The 17,883-nt window shown below is 37.1% G+C and overlaps 8 protein-coding genes across 8 annotated transcripts; 4 read left to right on the forward strand and 4 right to left on the reverse strand. All coding sequences in view use genetic code 12, as the record gives it.

Annotated features, from left to right (window-relative positions):
* Positions 1 to 9: 9 nt before the first annotated feature.
* CORT_0A04920 (Ura1 dihydroorotate dehydrogenase) lies at positions 10 to 1,329 on the reverse strand (the record flags this gene model as incomplete). Its single annotated transcript, XM_003866272.1, has 1 exon — positions 10 to 1,329. The coding sequence occupies one exon, from the start codon at positions 1,327 to 1,329 to the stop codon at positions 10 to 12; it is 1,320 nt and encodes a 439-aa protein (XP_003866320.1).
* A 208-nt stretch (positions 1,330 to 1,537) lies between these two features.
* On the forward strand, positions 1,538 to 3,109 carry CORT_0A04930 (hypothetical protein; the record flags this gene model as incomplete). Its single annotated transcript, XM_003866273.1, has 1 exon — positions 1,538 to 3,109. One exon carries the CDS (start codon positions 1,538 to 1,540, stop codon positions 3,107 to 3,109), a length of 1,572 nt encoding a protein of 523 aa, XP_003866321.1.
* Positions 3,102 to 3,866, reverse strand: CORT_0A04940 (hypothetical protein; the record flags this gene model as incomplete). The annotated part of the gene is made up of 1 exon (XM_003866274.1): positions 3,102 to 3,866. The coding sequence occupies one exon, from the start codon at positions 3,864 to 3,866 to the stop codon at positions 3,102 to 3,104; it is 765 nt and encodes a 254-aa protein (XP_003866322.1).
* A 470-nt stretch (positions 3,867 to 4,336) lies between these two features.
* Positions 4,337 to 8,485, forward strand: CORT_0A04950 (Ski3 protein; the record flags this gene model as incomplete). Its single annotated transcript, XM_003866275.1, has 1 exon — positions 4,337 to 8,485. The coding sequence occupies one exon, from the start codon at positions 4,337 to 4,339 to the stop codon at positions 8,483 to 8,485; it is 4,149 nt and encodes a 1,382-aa protein (XP_003866323.1).
* A 256-nt stretch (positions 8,486 to 8,741) lies between these two features.
* CORT_0A04960 (hypothetical protein) lies at positions 8,742 to 10,868 on the forward strand (the record flags this gene model as incomplete). The annotated part of the gene is made up of 1 exon (XM_003866276.1): positions 8,742 to 10,868. One exon carries the CDS (start codon positions 8,742 to 8,744, stop codon positions 10,866 to 10,868), a length of 2,127 nt encoding a protein of 708 aa, XP_003866324.1.
* Positions 10,869 to 11,047: 179 nt separating this feature from the next.
* Positions 11,048 to 12,451, reverse strand: CORT_0A04970 (Tpk1 catalytic subunit of cAMP-dependent protein kinase (PKA); the record flags this gene model as incomplete). Its single annotated transcript, XM_003866277.1, has 1 exon — positions 11,048 to 12,451. The coding sequence occupies one exon, from the start codon at positions 12,449 to 12,451 to the stop codon at positions 11,048 to 11,050; it is 1,404 nt and encodes a 467-aa protein (XP_003866325.1).
* A 1,667-nt stretch (positions 12,452 to 14,118) lies between these two features.
* Positions 14,119 to 15,072, reverse strand: CORT_0A04980 (hypothetical protein; the record flags this gene model as incomplete). The annotated part of the gene is made up of 1 exon (XM_003866278.1): positions 14,119 to 15,072. The coding sequence occupies one exon, from the start codon at positions 15,070 to 15,072 to the stop codon at positions 14,119 to 14,121; it is 954 nt and encodes a 317-aa protein (XP_003866326.1).
* Positions 15,073 to 15,829: 757 nt separating this feature from the next.
* On the forward strand, positions 15,830 to 17,557 carry CORT_0A04990 (Lcb4 sphingosine kinase; the record flags this gene model as incomplete). The annotated part of the gene is made up of 1 exon (XM_003866279.1): positions 15,830 to 17,557. The coding sequence occupies one exon, from the start codon at positions 15,830 to 15,832 to the stop codon at positions 17,555 to 17,557; it is 1,728 nt and encodes a 575-aa protein (XP_003866327.1).
* Positions 17,558 to 17,883: the final 326 nt, after the last annotated feature.

Below are 17,883 nucleotides of genomic sequence, written 5' to 3' on the forward strand. Positions count from 1 at the left end.
CACACTAAACTATTTATTTTCATTAACAATTTGTTGCCAGGTCTTACCTTCTTTTCTCAACTCTTCAGCTAATTCATCCCTGATCCTAGCAACTAATCCAGGTCCTTTGTAAGCAAAGGCTGTGTATAATTCCACAAAAGTTGCACCAGCTTTTGCAAATTCTAAAGCGTCTTTACCACTTGAAATTCCACCACATCCCACTAATACCAATCCTGATCCTTTGGTATGTTTGTTCAATAGCTTCAATGCCTGCAATGATAAGGGCTTTAATGGTTTTCCCGAAAGTCCACCAGTTTCGTTGATTAATGTTTCATCTGTGGTTAACATCCTATCTTTTGGTCTCTGAATTGTTGTGTTCGAAATAATAATTCCGTCTACTTTGGCTTCCTTTGCTGAATTTGCTATGGACATGATCTCTGGCTCAGTCAAATCAGGGGCAACTTTCACCAAAATTGGAGGTTTTGCGCCTAGTAAATTGGTACGCAATATGTCGCGCTCCTTTACAACGGTAGTCAAAAGGTTGGTAAGCTTAGATTCATTTTGCAAATCACGTAACCCAGGAGTGTTTGGTGACGATACGTTAACAACAAGCACATCAGCAAATGGCCCAAGTCTAGAAACACCCTTAACATAATCTTCAACTTCGTCCCCCGTTTTGTTTTTACCCAAATTTATACCTAGTAATTTCCCTTGTTGAAAAGCATTTGAAAATGGTAATTGGGCCGGAGTGTGGGTTCTCTCAAATTTTTCCACCAATTTAGTAAAACGGATTCTCAATCTTGCCAAGACATTAAAGTGCCCAGTGGAATTGAAGCCATAACGATTGATTACAGCATCATCTCTTGGCAATCTAAAGAATCGAGGTTGGGGATTACCTGGTTGAGGCTCGGGTGTGATTGAACCGATCTCAACATAAGAGAACCCGGTATTGAATAACGAGTCGATTGCTTCTCCGTCTTTATCTAGTCCAGCAGCCAATCCAATTGGGTTTTTTAAATTGTGACCAAACACATTGACGCCCAAAACATCGCTTTGGTCGTTCCTTCCTTCATCCAAAAGTCTGGGGACGAGACCATATTTCATAAATAAAATTCCTAGTTTATGACCCTGCTCTGCATCTGTAAATGTTCTTATAAGTGGACACAAAACATATTCGTGAACCGACGAACGTGAATCGAAAAGGTAATAACCGCCAATTCCAGCTAATGCTCCACCAATGAGAAGCGAAATTGGTCCTGGCAAAAAGCTCGATCTTATTATCTGTTTGCCATTTGTTCTAACATTGGGACACCTAAACAACCCCTTTAACAAGTTTCCTCTTTTAAACATTACAAAGCACTCAATTGAGCTGGTATAGCGTTAGGAAAGAAGAACGGAAATCAGTCGAGAGAGAGCTCAAACATGGAAAAAATTATTGTACAAACTGTCGCCGCGCAAAAGTGAAAAGTTAGAAATGGTAGCTCAAAATATTTCTCTTCATGAGATGATCTTCTCTGAGTAAGAGTGCATTAGAGTCAACTACAAGCTGTGCACCACTATGAGCGAGCCAAAAAGTGACAACAAACACCTGAAGGGTCAAGTCAAAAGCCTGAAAAGCCAAAGAAAACATAGATACTCCAAAGACAAGAAACTCAACTCCAAATTACAAAGGATAGAAAACCAATACAAGGATGCATTAAAATCTGCTGCAGGTACCGATTATCTTTTACAAGAGGAGACAGGGTTTTTGGAAGCAGAAGGCCCTATGGAAAGAACTTTCAAATTCAAGCAAGATGAAATAACAAAGGCAGTGGATGCAAACACTGCAAATAAAAAATTTGAACTTAAACTTCCCGAATTTGGTCCATATCTGATTGATTTTTCAAGAAATGGTCGTGAACTTCTTCTTGGAGGAAAAAAGGGACACGTTGCGTCTATTGATTGGAAGTCTGGTTTATTGGGATGTGAATTGCACCTTAATGAGACAGTTAATGCCGTGAAGTGTTTGCACAATGATCAATACTTTGCCGTAGCACAAAAGAAATACACTTTTATCTATGACAAGGAAGGTACAGAACTTCATCGACTCAAGCAGCATGTGGAGGCTACCCTATTGGACTTTTTGCCGTATCATTTTCTTTTAGTGACAGCTGGACACACAGGTTTCCTAAAATACCATGATGTTTCCACAGGTGAGTTGGTTAGTGAGATAAGAACAAAACTTGGTCCCACTTTAGCAATGAAACATAATCCATACAATGCTGTTATTCACCTGGGCCATGGAAATGGTCAAGTAACATTGTGGTCTCCAAATGCACCTGAACCGTTAGTCAAAATACAATCTGCTCGTGGCCCAATTCGAGATTTGGCCATTGATAGAGAGGGTAAATATATGGCAGTCAGCGGAGCCGACAAGACGTTGAAAATATGGGATGTACGAACTTTCAAAGAAGTGGATCAATATTACACACAAACGCCGGCTACATCATTAGATATTTCCGACACCGGATTACTCTCTGTCGGTTGGGGTTCACATGTAACTATATGGAAAAACATTTTTAAAACATCACATCAGGCTGATCCATATATGAACCATTTGATCCCTGGATCGAAAGTGGACAAGGTCAAGTTTGTTCCATTCGAAGATATTCTAGGCATTGGTCACCAGCAAGGGTATGACTCAATTATAGTTCCAGGTGCTGGTGAAGCCAATTATGATGCATTAGAATTGAACCCATTTGAAACTACTAAACAAAGACAGGAACAAGAAGTCAGGTCTTTGCTTAATAAACTTCCCGCTGATTCTATTGCGTTGGACCCAAACACTATTGGAACTATTGATAAAAGAGCAAAATCAATAAAATTGAAACCTGGAGAGATTAATGAATTGGGTGATTTTGCTAATGATGCATCAGACAAGATGGCTATAAAACCGGATGTCAAGGGTAAAAATTCTGCTTTGAGAAAACATTTGAGGAGAAAGAGAGAAAATGTCATTGATCAAAGAAAGATGAGGATTGAAAAGAATTTGAGAAATGAAAAGGAGGCAAGGTTGAGACGTTTGAAGATGCTACAAGGGGAAGAAGAGGAAAAGGATGTTTTAGACTCTGCATTAGCTAGGTTTAAGTAAGAGAGTTTAACTGCTGCTGTTTCTTTTCGAAACTGATTCTGTTAATAACTTGGTTGAAGACTTGACACTCCCACTTGATTGCTCTCAATTCTTCTTCTGTAATGACGTAACAACTTTCGCCCGAGTCAGGTCCAGGTGGTGCGTCAAACGAATTCTGATCTTGGTTTAGTGAAGTTGGTGTTAAAGAATTGAAACGTTGCCTTTGAGCTCTATAGTCCAATTCCTGTTGTAAGATATCATATCGTTTGAGCAAGATACGATCCTCCTCTGGTAGAAATTCAATGAAAGCCTGTCCACGTGATGCCAATCTAGAGGAGAAGGTGCCAAGCACGATAAGGATTTGACACAACGTCCTCAACTGCTCACTTTCCTTCAATATTATTAGTTTATAAAGGTCTAATTGAGGGGGGTGAACAGAGCTTGCGTGTTTTTTGAGGTGCACTGCTAACAGCCATGATAACACATCTATTTGGGACCACAAAGGCAACGGTACTGTGATAGATGTCTCTGACCTAGCGACTTCGTATGTGGTTGAGAATAACGCAAATTCCAAAGTTTCCAGCTTGAAGTCTTCCTTATTCAATAGAACCTTGAACAATTTGAACAAAACAACGGCATCAGTTAGACTTGCTGGAGGTGCATCCGCTTTTAAAGGAGAGTCCAGAAATTCGGAAATCCAATGAATTACGGCAATAGCTAACCGGTCGGTCAATGATTCATTCATTTCCATCGTTATTGTAGTGTATGGGGAGTTCATAATAATTTGAGAAGAATCTCCACGAAAATAACAAAAATTGGTTGCAAAACTAAGTCAACATTAACAATGAGGTGGACACCCGAAAACAATCGTATTACGGGTTCACTTTTACGCTTTAAACGTATATATATATATATATATATATATATATATAGGACTAAGTATCAAAATCTAAACTACCAAAGGAGTCAAAGTGTCGTGCATGGTGGGTTTCGCATAAAGTAGCCGTTAAAAATTACCTACAAGGATGACACCACAGTGGCCTTCAATCCAGTGAATCATTAAGGATCACAAGTAGCTTTAAAACTAAATTGTCTCATGCCTCGTTTCATCCACTGTAAAAAGATCGCCACATTTCAAACATCTTCTTGAAAAAAGTATCTAGTGGTTTACACGAAAATAAGCATTGAAAAAAAATGAGATCGCAATTCGAAAAAGTGCAGTAAAATACATCACTACAATCACTTCAAATGTCTGGGGTAAAGAGTATTCTTAAGCTTGCCAAGTCATCTTTAGAGCAAAATGACCCTGAGGCAGCGTTGGTTCACTCGAAGGAAGTTATAAAACTCGACCCTAAGTCCTATTATGCATTTGTTTTTCAAGGGAAAGCATATCAACTTTTGAATGACCTAACGAAAGCAATCACCTCATTTAAAAGGGCAATTGAGCTAGAACTGGATAACCTTCTTGCCTGGAAAGGTTACTTTCAAATAGCCAAGGGCTCAAATGATTATGAACAATTTTTCTCTGTCTTAACTGCATTGGCCAAGATTTATATCGAGCAGGGGATATCGATCTCTGAGTTGTTGAGAGATATGAGAGCTTACTTGGATACCAACAACGTAAAGAACAATGAAGCTTTGTATGAATATTATTTGAGGTCAATTGTGCCAGGCACTGAATTAGGAGATTTAATTGGATCATCAGTTGAGGCTCCATCAAATACGTACAAAAAGTTAATTGATTTAAAACAAACTCAAGTGGAGAAAGAAATAACTACTAGGGTGTCCAAAGAAAGAATAAAGCTTGGAAGAATTATAAAATTGGAGCAAAAGGCAAAACTTGATGCCATATCTTGGTCATATTATTCAGATAATGACTTGTTGAATTTATATGATGCGTTTTTGAGTACATGTGATGACGAGCTTTTGAGAAAAATCTACCAAGAAAAACTATTGAAGCTCAAATACGAACTATTGAAAATTTGCCCTGAAAAAGAGCCTATAATAAAGGATATAAAACAGTCAGTTGAAGATATGGTTTTCTTGAAAACGACTAGTTTATTTTGTTGGAATTTGTACTTTGATTGGAACGATGATAAATCGATTGATTCCTTGGAAGAAGACAGAGTGATTGAATATTTGCAATTATTTCAAAATGAAGGGTTGGGTCTTGTTTTGTTTGGATTTGTTATGAGTGATATTTCGCCATACAACAAGGACAAGATAATCAAAGCTTTATCAGGTAAGGAGATTGTGCCGGCGAAAAAAGAAAAGAGAGAAAATGCTCCTGAATTGGAAGAGTTGATAGACATGGATGGCGACCATGATGATGTTAACTCACAACTATACTTACCACAAGAGGAAGTATTGGGAGTTTTGTTGGATGGATTTAGCAAAGCGAAAGGATCAATTCTTGCAAACAGAATTATAGTGAACTACTATATCCACTTAAGACAATATCATGTCGCGTCCGAGAGATGTCGAGAGGGAATTAAAATCTTAGCTGATCTACAACGTAACTTCGGTGTGGATTTGAAAAATACAAAGGAAGATTTATTATGCTCACTTGCTACTGTGTACACATATTATGAAGCTCCAAAGAACTATACTCGAGCTATTCAATTATATGACAAGATTTTGTCAACCAATGCTGATAATGTAAAGGCAAAAGTTGGTAAAGGTTTGATATACGTAGAAAGAGGCGAGCTTGAGGAGGCAAGAATGCTTTTGGAAGAGATTGTTAGAGACTATCCTGCCAACTTGGAAGCAGAGTCTGAATATTATTGGTGTCTTGTCAAGATGGGACAACACGATGAAGGTAGAGAGGGATTGCACAATTTCTTAGCAAAGATTACCGGAGGTGATTTGCATAGTCGAGATATAAGAGCTGTGGCATATTGGAGGCTAGCCAAAAGCTACATGGATACTGAGGAGTATGATGAGAGTTACAAATATTTGATTGAATCTTTAAAGAACTCCGACTTATATGCACCAGCATATACTTTATTAGGTGTGCTTCTCCAAGACTATTATGGCGATCTTGAAAGGGGTCAGAAGTGTTTCTACAAAGCATTTGATTTAGATTCCAACGAAATTACAGCAGCAAGGTATCTTGTGGAGCAAGCCGCAGAAAAGAATGAGTGGGAAGTGGCCAATGTGCTTGCTAAAAGAGTTGTTGACAACGAATCTACACGAAGATTGATCATGCGTGGAGATACTGAAGATCCATCTTGGCCATATAGAGTTCTCGGATGTGGTGCTTTGAATAACCAGGACGATGCTAAAGCAGTTGAATGGTTTCAAAATGCCCTTCGAACTAATGCAAAAGATTACCAATGCTGGGTGGGATTAGGAGAGGCTTATTTCAATTGTGGTAGACTTGATGCCGCAGCAAAGGTATTTCAACATGCCTTGGAGATGAATAGTGACAAGGAGTGGATAATCCAGTACATGTTGGGAGTGGTTATGTGTGAAATGAAGGATTTTAATGAAGGCTTGAGTTATTTGTACTCTGCCTTGGAAGCCCAGCCCAATGAAGAGTGTATTATTAGTGCTATATACGAGGCGAATATCGAAAACAGCAGAAAGTTCCTTCAATCGGGATTCTTTGGAAGGGCGATAAACTCTGTTTCAAAAGCGTTGGCTTTTGTCAAACAAGGAGTGGAAATAAACAAAGGTTCACAAAAAGTATGGAAAGCTTTGGGTGATTGTCTTCGAGTATTTGTCAAAATCAGGGAACGTATTAGTGATACCCCTTTTGACCTAGTTGTTGACATTTTTAACAACGTTAATTTTGCCAACTTTGAGTACCCCTTGATTGAGTCAATTTCTTTGGCTAATGCAAAACTAAAACTTGAAGAAGGTAAGGATGTGGAGGCACTAGTTTTATTCATTATACTAGCTTCTGTAGCAGCTTTGAACAATTTGCCTTTGAAAGCAAACAAAGTACTCAAAGCAACTGGATTTTATAATCTTGGTTTATCCTTGTTGGAATCTTTTCAAGAGATAGACTATGTCGGGTTCCGTGATTTATCGGTATACTACCTCAAACGAGCCATCAAGATTGAACAACATAATGCCAATTATTGGATTGCTTTAGGAAATGCATATTTCACAACCAACCCGCAAATTTCCCAACATTGCTACATTAAGGCTACTACATTAGAGGTGAAAGACGCCGAGATTTGGGTCAATTTAGCGACATTGTACTTAAAATTTGGTGATACACAATTAGCACAGGAGACCTTCTTGAGGGCACAATCAGTAGCTCCACAAGATCCACAATCATGGCTTGGTACTGCTGTTGCTTCGGAGGTTTTGGGAGACGATGAAAAAGCGTCTGACCAGTATATCCATGCCTTTACATTGTCCAAAGGAAGATTGGCTTTGGCCCTGTTTTTGTTTGGGTTATCTGTCGTCAACCGCAGTAATGGTCGTGATCCAAAAGATATTGAGACTGCTCAAGAATTCAGTATAAGTAACCAGGCCATGAATCAATACTTGAAATATTATCCAGAAGATGAAGCAGCATTAAGTCTTGGACTTTCCATTGCAGAAAGATGTAAGGATTTTGAAACTGCGATTCAATTTGGAACCAAATTGTGTTCACTTTACGAAAAGCTGTACGAAGAGACGGAGAATGAGGCTACTTTGCTGAGATTTGCTACTACAAAAAGTCAGCTAGCAAGGTTGCGCCTAGGATTGGGTGACTATGATAGTGCTATTGAAGATTCTAAGGTTTCACTTGAGCTTGATCCTGAACTGGAGCAGATTATGATATCAGTGAGAATCACTCTTGGTTTAGCTTATTTCTTCACTAATAGATTTCAAGATGCGATTGGTGAATTGAAAATTGTTTTGAGTGAGTATAGCGACTCTTCAAGAATTGTTGCATTAATTGCTCAAGTCTTATATGCACATGATACTGAAGAATCAAAACAAGCTGCTATTGATCAATTATTTGCTCATATTGAAGAGCATGGCTCATCATTGTTGATTGTGCTTACCCTTGGTGCGATCTCTTTAGTTGAAGATTTACCTGATTATCTTGAAGCTGTCAAGGATGATTTATTAGGATTGAATTTGAATGAAATTGTCGCCGATACAAGAAGAGAAGTCCCCAGATTAATTGAAGAGATCAATAAGAGGTTGGGTAAAGATGAAGACAAGATTTGGTCTAGATATGCATACATGTTCCCCTTCAGTTATCACATTTGGAAACATATTAATTCGGAAATGGCTAAACAAGTGATAATTTCAAGAAATGAAAAGGTTACCGGCAGTGAGTATGCTGAAGCGATGGTGAAGACGGGTAAATTGAGAGACATTCAACGTGGTTTGATGATGAATCCTTGTAATGAAGAAGCCCTAGAGGCAATAGAATTATGTATAGCTTAGATAAAAAATGCATAGTCGTAAGATGATTATATAATTGATGACGTCAAAACAATATTTTGGCTTATTGCTCTTCATTGTGTCAAAAAATGCGAAAGACGCAATTTCATATTTTGAGAAATTAAAAATTTGTAATGATTCATACCATCAAAGAAGACTTCACCAGTTTACGATTGGATACTCCGATTTTCCAACGTGCAATCTTATGAACAACCCTCTATTGTTGTTTATCAAGAAATTAGACAACTGAGCTACAATAATGGGGTTATTCTCTAAGAAGAAATCAGCATCGCCACCAAGCTCAACTAAATCCGCAACGGTGCTTGGTTCTTCAGCCTCAATTAAATCTGACTTGGGCTTATCTTCATCGAATGAATCCGTGAAGTCAGATATATCCAATGGAAAAATCAAAGGGCTATTGAAGAAGAAGTTAAATGGAGGAGGTGATTCCAATGGCAATGGTAATGTTGATAAATTGACTGCTGATTTACGTCAAGTGAAACTTGATAAACATATGGAGAATACACAATCATCTAGGCTGACATTGCAAGTCCCACATGGTGGAAATGAAGGCACACATTTGGCTCCTGAGGGTCATGCACCTTTAAGATATAAGAAACGTGTGAGTACCATTATCGAAACTGAGAATAATTCCAGTGATGACGATGATGATGAATCTGAAGACGATGAAGATAATGATGAGTATTCAGACTCATCGGAGTCAGATTTAGAAGAAGATCATTTACATCCAATCAAACCTAAATATGACGCAACGCATCATGATTTAGCTCAACAATTATCAACCATAATGGGGTATTGTGGATTACGAAAAGACACATCATCATATTCAACAGAAGAAGCAAATAAGGAAAGTCAGCAAACTTATTCATTACTTGGTCAAGATAATAAGATTAAGAAATTGCCTAAATCGGTCCGCAATGATGAATCAATAATTGGTGAATATCAAATTCAATTGATACAAAACCTCACAACCAAGATTGAACGATTGATAAATGATGGGAAATGTGAGCAATTATTGACTAAGGAGAAATCACTATATCAAAGGTATGGAGTTATACGGAATGTTCTAGGAAAAGGAGCTTATGGGTTGATTAAATTTATTGACCCCGATGGGAACAAAGCTTCTTCAACGTCCTCACTGAACAACAACTTACTACCGTTGGGGAAAGGGTTATACGTGGTTAAGGAATTACTGAGACGTAAAGATGAAAAGACCAACAATTTTATTGAACGAATCATGTCAGAATTTGTCATATCATCAACGTTGAATAGTAAATATATTATCGAAACTGTTGATTTAATGGGCACATTATCACCAACCATTCTGCTGACATCAACATCAATCAATGATTTACGTATAAGCCAAGTTATGACTTGTAGTCAAGGTGGTGATTTATTCTCCTACTTGTTGACAGGATCCAATATCAAAAACAAACCGGTTACATATATGTCCTTATATGAAGTTGATTGTATATTGAAACAAGTTGCACGGGGCTTGAAATATATGCATGCACATGGGGTTTCTCATTGTGATTTGAAATTGGAAAATATACTAATATCATACCAGGCTGGTGCCAACGAGGATGAATCAGCACTCAAACCCAGTTATCAATGCAAGATGCTGATTAAATTGAGTGATTTCGGTAAATCATTTGTTTTTAGAACTGCATTTGATAAATCTGAGCAAAAGTTACAGGGACATCAGGGTATAATTGGATCTGAGCCATATATAGCACCCGAAGAGTACTTGTCTACCAAGACCAAATCATCTTATTCATCAATCAAGAAGGATTGTTGGGCATTTGGAATAGTTGCATTGACGCTACTCAATATTCGAAGACATTTTTATTATTCTGAGTCGTTAGCTATTCGCGGAGGCTATCGATTGGGTCTGAAGTTTGTTGCGGGGAACAACACTGATGGGTACAGTACGGGATACTTGTGGAGAAACACCGATGCTAAAGTCAATCACATGAACGAGCCTACTTCTTCTTCAGTGGGTGCAGCTTTACTGAAATTGGAGTACAAAGATAAGGTGTTTAATGAGTTCGTTCAAAAAAGGATGATTGGCGATTATGATTCCAAAAGTAAAGAATGGTTGATTAAACGGCCAGGAAAATTTGCACCCATTGAAAACATATGTAAACCAATGATCAGCAATACTGAAGAAAGTGCAGAAGAAGGAGAGAAAGAGAAGGAGGTGGATACCTTTGGTGCTGATTTAGATGATGAAGATGAGGATGATTTAAGTGAATTAAGGGTGTTGATTCTATACAAATTACTTGACCTTGATCCAAGTACACGAATGACTATGGATCAATTTTTGAAAAGTGATTGGATGACAGCAACTGAATCTTGTTTCTAATGAATACATACACGAGTAATTTTTATTAAAATGCGTTTATAGAAGCAAAATTGTACATAAAAGAGGGGATTCTTTTATCCTTTTAGTGGTAGTTCCAGTTAGGATGACGTAAGGTACAAAAGCTTGTAAATCAATGCAATATAGATGACTCTAAGCTCTCTATTCTTATTATTTTGTTGTTAAAAATCTTGAAACATATCTCGATAAGGATCTTCCACCCCACTTATACCATAATCCAAATCTTTATCTTCTGGATACTTGTCAAATTGGGAAGTATCACCCACACCTGAAGTAATAGGCGGTTCATAAGGAGTTTCAATATCTCGAGATAATAATCGTTCCCATATGACTTCTTTAAACCAAGGATGATTCTTGACATCATTGGATCCACCTTGTAAATTACCCAATCTTTGAGTTAAATCTTTAACAATCAATTTTTGTAAAAGATCCAAAATGTCGGGTGGTAAATAATCAGGATAGGTAATTGTACCATTCAAGATATTTTCATAAGTTTTCATTGGAGTTGGATCATAAAATGGAGTATATCCAGTCAACATTTCAAAAATCAATATTCCAAAAGACCACCAATCAACTGACTTGTTATATGGCTTTGTAGCAACAACTTCAGGAGCAATATAATCAGGAGTACCACATAATGTATAAGTTACATCTTGAACTTCCTTGGCAAACCCAAAATCAGTCAATTTGATATGTCCGTTTTTGTCCAACAAGATATTTTCTGGTTTTAAATCACGATAAATAATGTCCAAATTATGTAAATATTCGATAGCTAGGAAAGTTTCCGCAGCATAAAATTTAGCCACTGGCGTAGGGAACCGTTGTGATTTTCGTAATAATGAGAATAATTCACCTCCTTCTATATAATCCATAATCATGAATAAATTATGGCAATCTTGAAATGTGCCCCACATTCGAATTATAAATGGATGTTGGGCTAATTTTAACATTCTTCGTTCATCATTGGTATGTTCAACTTGTTTCATATTGACAACTCGTTCTTTTTTCAATACTTTCATGGCATAAAAACGTCCATTATGAATTGATCTAGTTAAATGAACTCGTCCAAATGACCCTGTTCCTAATGTTCGTAAAATTTGAAAATCATTAAGACTATATTTGCCTTTTGTTGTTGTGTCCTTGTGTGCATGTCGAGATACTTTTTTAGTTAGTGAGTTTGATGAGCTGTTTTGACTACTTAGATTGGGCTTGGAATTGTTGTTGGAGTTTGGTTTAGGTATACTTTTGGCGTCATTGCTAGCGGTGGTTATGGTTGTTGTAGTGTTGTTTGTTGTTTGTCCAGTTGTGCCATTACTATTAGCAAGGTTACTGTTACTAGTGTTGTTGCTACTACTATTGTTGTTATTAAAACCTTGCAAGCCCGCACCGCGTGTGTTGTTGTCGCTGTTGTTGTTATTGTTATTGTTGTTATTATCTAGTGTTGGTGAATTAGACGCATATATATTATTGTTCAGTGGCTGTTGCACTGGTTCGGTTGTTGTATCATTCAAACTCATATTATGAAGTGATTGTGTAGTTGAATCCTGTTGATGTGCTGATGCCATATGGGATAAGTGGCGTTAAGTCTAATTCCTAAATCGGTTCGGTTGAGTGTTTAACTGTTCTGGTAATTAACTTCGTTGTTGTTTTTAATTTTTTTTTCTTTTTTTTTTTTTCACGCTTTGTTCGTTTTGAATGTATCTATTACACTTTATATTTGAAACAAAACCTTTAGGGCTTTGTATAAAGAAGGGTATTGTTTGGTAGTGGTTTGTCTCTCTCGTGCATTTAATACAGCCTTAGACTAAAGATAGAATTCACTGTCGAATACAAGGTAAACTGGTGGTACCCTATTGAAATTGTTGTTAATGTCATACATTAAGACAAACAAAATAAAAAAAAATAAAAAAGAAATTTAAAAATCCAATTGATCACAAAAATAGACTACATCCATACATCAATACTAAAAAGATCCTATTATTGTATGAGTTATTGTCAACCACATACTTCTACAGAGTAGATTTGACTGTATTATGATACCTGTTTTTATTCAACAACGGCAATAGTGTATATACATACACGGACATTGCTTAAATTGAATGGTCATTTTTCCGCGTTAATTAAATGTATTTCTATTGTCAACTATATGTACTGTGCTACCTTATTGTCTGGTTTTATTTCCGTGGTCGTGTGGTGTTACAAATATTCAAATTGAGTGTATACGATACTCAAAATGTTCCTGATACAAAGACGTAGACTATTTCGGTTTCTATTGTTTTGTTTGTACCTCATAAGCTAGAGATATTGCTCAAAGTGTAATAGCGATGATGTTTGATGAGCTGTCCAGTATTCTTTTCTAATTTGTATGTTTGTGTCTTCAAGTTGTCTCAACGATTACTATTGCGTAACTGCTTATTGGTTTACGTCATTTTAAATGCTTTGTTTAACTAGTATTGTTGTCGGCAATACAGCCCAGCAGTAACCAGCTAAGAATGAAGAGGGTTGAAGCACTGCCACAGAATTCAAGGGGAGACTTAAGAGTGACAGCAAATGGAGGGTGAAAAATACTTCAGGGGGTATCAAACTAAAGAGCTGAGGAAACTTTCCAACTGTTTCGTCAGAGCGGCCCACTATAAAGCAGTCATATGAAGCTGGTAAACATTTATTTTTAGGAAACCTAAGGAGTCGGTCCATTATCGGCTAGTGGTCGTCCTCTATTGCTTCTTTTTTACAATCAAGAAAATCTTTCTTCAATCATTTTTATCAAACGTTTTGTATCGTAAATGCAACCCTTTTCGGAGCAATCAATACTTACACAAAACCAGATGCAATTTCTATTGAAAAGTATAACATAATGCCCACGACACAACTTCTAATGGGCTTAAGCGCCCTTTCATGACTTTTGTACCCTGGTCCTAGCTAATTAGGCCTCGGTTAGCTAATCTCCGTCGGCCATAATCCTCACCATCCTGGTGGCATTGAACTCACTACACAAAAGAGCTGAGTAACCTGGCTATGTAGAACAGTGGAACAAACAAAAATCGTTTTCCAAGTTCAAATTTGACGATTTTGCAAAAAGGACGATATTAGGGGATGAGCTCTTATACCACTCGATTATTATGCAACTGAAGTAGCAACTTTTAGCTAGAGAGATGACACAATGTAATTACCAGCGATGAATGTTGATTCATATGTAATAGTTCAGCTCTCGTTCTTTTGCTGCAGCCTTATATTATATTTCTACAATAGCAATAACCGGACGGTGGTCACTACATAAACATCCTTGGCTGCTGTCACCACAATACTGACTTTGCGTAGCATGATACAAAATAGGCACATTCTGGCTTGTCCAAATAAAATCAATAATTGATTCACCATCTCCGCCATTACTAAATCCAGTACATGTTCTTCGCTCACCTTCAATTTTTTGTGCTTTAACTCCAGACTCTTGTAAGTACTTGGCTAAAGTCTGATACCCTTCTGCATTGGGATCACTATTTAAGTCCCCCGTCAAAACCAGTTTCCCCACTGGTGCCTCATTCATTAATTTAACAATAAGCAACGATGATTGTTTTCTTGCTTCTTTCCCACGATGATCAAAATGAGTATTAAACATATTGATGGATTTTCCTTCAACTTTACGATTTTTCAAAATGACATTGGTGACAATTCGATTGTAAGCCGCATCCCAACTCTTACTTGGTTTACTTGGAGTTTCACTTAGCCAAAAAGTCTTAATGAAAATGGGTTCCCAATCTTGTTTATTGTATAATATCGGTGAATATTCCCCGTGAGTATCCCCATTATCTCTACCAACACCAAAATAAGTCCAATCGGAACCTAAACCATGCAATATATCTTGTAACTGATTATGTAATACTTCTTGTAGTGAAACAATTGATGGTAAATTGGGATTTGCAGTTGCTTGTTTAATCAAGTGAATAACTCCGAATTTCCTCTCTGACCATGGTTTTTCACCATCAGCAAGTTTCTTGGTATCAAAACGAATATTATGAGTATATATCAAAACTTGTAACGGTTGTGATGATGATGAAGATGATGATGTGCCCGTAGCTTGGGCAATCTTTTGCTTATCTTTATCTGTGTATGTCTTGGTACCAGTATGTTTATTGACTTCTTTTTCAACTAAATGGCCCACTTTCTTAGCTGCATTGATATAATTCATGGTTAATGTAAGACAATCCTGATTGATGGAAGGTGATGGCTATTGCCAAGCAATGTGGTTTAATCGTGTGATTTTAAACCTTTTTATAAGTTTTCCATCCCCATAAAATTTCATAGCAAACTTAGAGCAAAAAAAGAAAAGGTGCAGACGACATACACAAAAAGCGCAAATACACAATCTCCTACAATCTATGAATTATGATGAAGTTATGTTGAATGGTTTGGGTGTATGGTTATGTTCGACGACGACAAAAGTTTAATTATACCATTTTCAGTGGTTCTAGCACATAGTGATCTTGTGACATAATCAACAGCCCTTTTGCCAAAAACATCAATTGTGTTTTCAATCTACCTTGGGTGATTGTGTATTACGCTGTGTGTTATATACCTGCTGCGTTGTGCATATCTTTGCCTTTCTGTTATCTTTTATTGATCGGCTTCTGAAGTTCTCCCGGCGAATCAATCGCGGTAAAGATAGTTTTGTGAGTTTATAGCCGAGAAGACACGTCCCTCAAGCTCTTACACTTTCCTAAACGGGAAGTATTGTTTAATTTGGATTTAGTTATTAATAGAAATAAACCTGAAATCAACTGATATAAGATACACATTATACAGACAATAACGTTTTAGACCCTTCTTCCATCCATCGGCATTTTCTTCATATTCAATTTCCGTCATAAATCTATTAAAGAGAAGAAAAAAATTATATGATTATTATATCAAGGGGAAAATACACAACGATATAATTCTCGCGTTTTATGCCAAGTTTAATACAATTCTTTATACGACCAATCGACGTTTTCTTTAAGAGGTTATATTCGTCAATATCCCAATTATTCGACATGATTGCGTCATCATCACTGTTGAATAGGAAGTTATCCTCAGAACAGCTTTTGTACCGCAAAAAGGACCTTATTAACGTCACATTAGCATCACAAGGGATTGTGATTGGAAGTCTACGATCTCAGGGGATAGAACAACAAAATGGTCAAGTATTGGAGTCAAATGACGATAGTGAAGATTTGGAAAACGCGGATACTTCAAGTGGGTTGATGAGGCTTTGTAATAGTTGTTTTGGAGGGAAGTCAATTTCCTCAGATACGAAAATCCCGCAATTCATATCTTACAAGAACATATTACACACTGAAGCTTTGGGATCCGAAGAAAATCATGAGGTCAAATTAACATTTGTCACCCCTGACCATGATGATTATTTGAAGAAAGCGTCTAAATTGTCAATCCATACAATTAAAGTTCAAGTTCAGAATTATGATATTCAAAAACACTCACTGGAGACTATAACCAGTTATATTCAAAACAAGGCATACCACTATAAAGTGTTACAACAACCATCGGTGTTGGTTTTGATAAACCCTCATGGTGGTCAAGGTAATGCATTGAAAATCTACAATGGGGATATTAAACCCATATTGCAAGCGGCTCGTTGCAAAATTACTTATCAAGAGACAAATTATTCAGGACATGCAACTGATATTGCAAGAGGTTTGAACATTGATGATTATGATGTAATTTTGTGCTGTTCAGGTGACGGAATACCTCATGAAGTAATCAACGGGTTCTACCGACGTAAAGACTATGGTGTTGCGGCATTTAACAAATTAATTATTACTCAATTACCTTGTGGATCAGGAAACGCCCTAAGCTTAAGTACATTGGGAGGCTCAGGTGCCACACAAATTGCCACCTGGCTTATGCTTAAATCAAAACCAAGTAAATTAGATTTGATGGCAGTGACTCAAGGAACGGGAGATAAACAAGTTACCAAACTATCCTTCTTGAGCCAATGTTATGGTATTGTTGCTGATTCAGATATTGGAACTGAACATTTAAGATGGTTAGGTGCTATTCGTTTTGAAATCGGAGTCATGCAAAAAGTGTTTACATTTGCTAAATATCCATGTGATTTATATGTTGAAGCATGGACTAAAGATAAATCACTTATTGCTCAACATGTCGAACTGCATTTGGCCAATACCAATAATGGAAATAATAACAGTGATTTACGTGTCGTCACGCAAGAAGATTTGAAATTGCGTCAACCATCATTGGATGAGCCTGTGCCATCGCACTGGAAAACAGTTCCACAATCAATCACTGAAAAACTCAATGTGTTTTACGTAGGAAACATGCCTTATGTCTCCGCAGACGCCCAATTCTTTCCTGCTGCTTTACCTGATGACGGACACATGGATATGGTAATCACCGATACAAATGCATCCATACTCAACATTGTATCAATTATGATGAATGTGGAAAAAGGTACCCATGTCAATGATGAAAATGTGATACATGCTAAAGTCAAATCCTATCGTTTAGTGCCGAGGTTGAAAAGTACCGACAACCATTATATTTCTGTTGATGGGGAAAGCTTCCCGGTGGAAGCATTACAAGTTGAAGTTTTACCCAGTATTATGACTGGGTTGTTGTACGATGGAAAATTCACTGAAACTGTGTTGACTGAATAAATACAGATGCAAGTGGTATACTCTAGATTAGATTGTATAGTAAAATTGATTTCAACCTTTGGGCCAAAAATGTAGGTGATTGTGTAGTTCAGGTTGAACAGACTATAGGGTTTCGAGTGTTCTAGGAAGTACAACTAATACTGATTTAACAATACAATACAATACTTTTACATTTATTATTCCTAAGTATGAACAAAACCACAACCCCTTCCTCCTAATAGGGGTGTAAAATGTATTTGCAAACTAATCCTAACGACGCGGGGTATTTATTCTGATTGTAATGATATCACTTTTACCACCCCCATTTTAAGGTCTATCACATCCGC

This window comes from Candida orthopsilosis (genome assembly GCF_000315875.1).
Source record: "Candida orthopsilosis Co 90-125, chromosome 1 draft sequence".
In the NCBI taxonomy this organism is placed as follows: Eukaryota; Fungi; Ascomycota; class Pichiomycetes; order Serinales; family Debaryomycetaceae; genus Lodderomyces; species Lodderomyces orthopsilosis.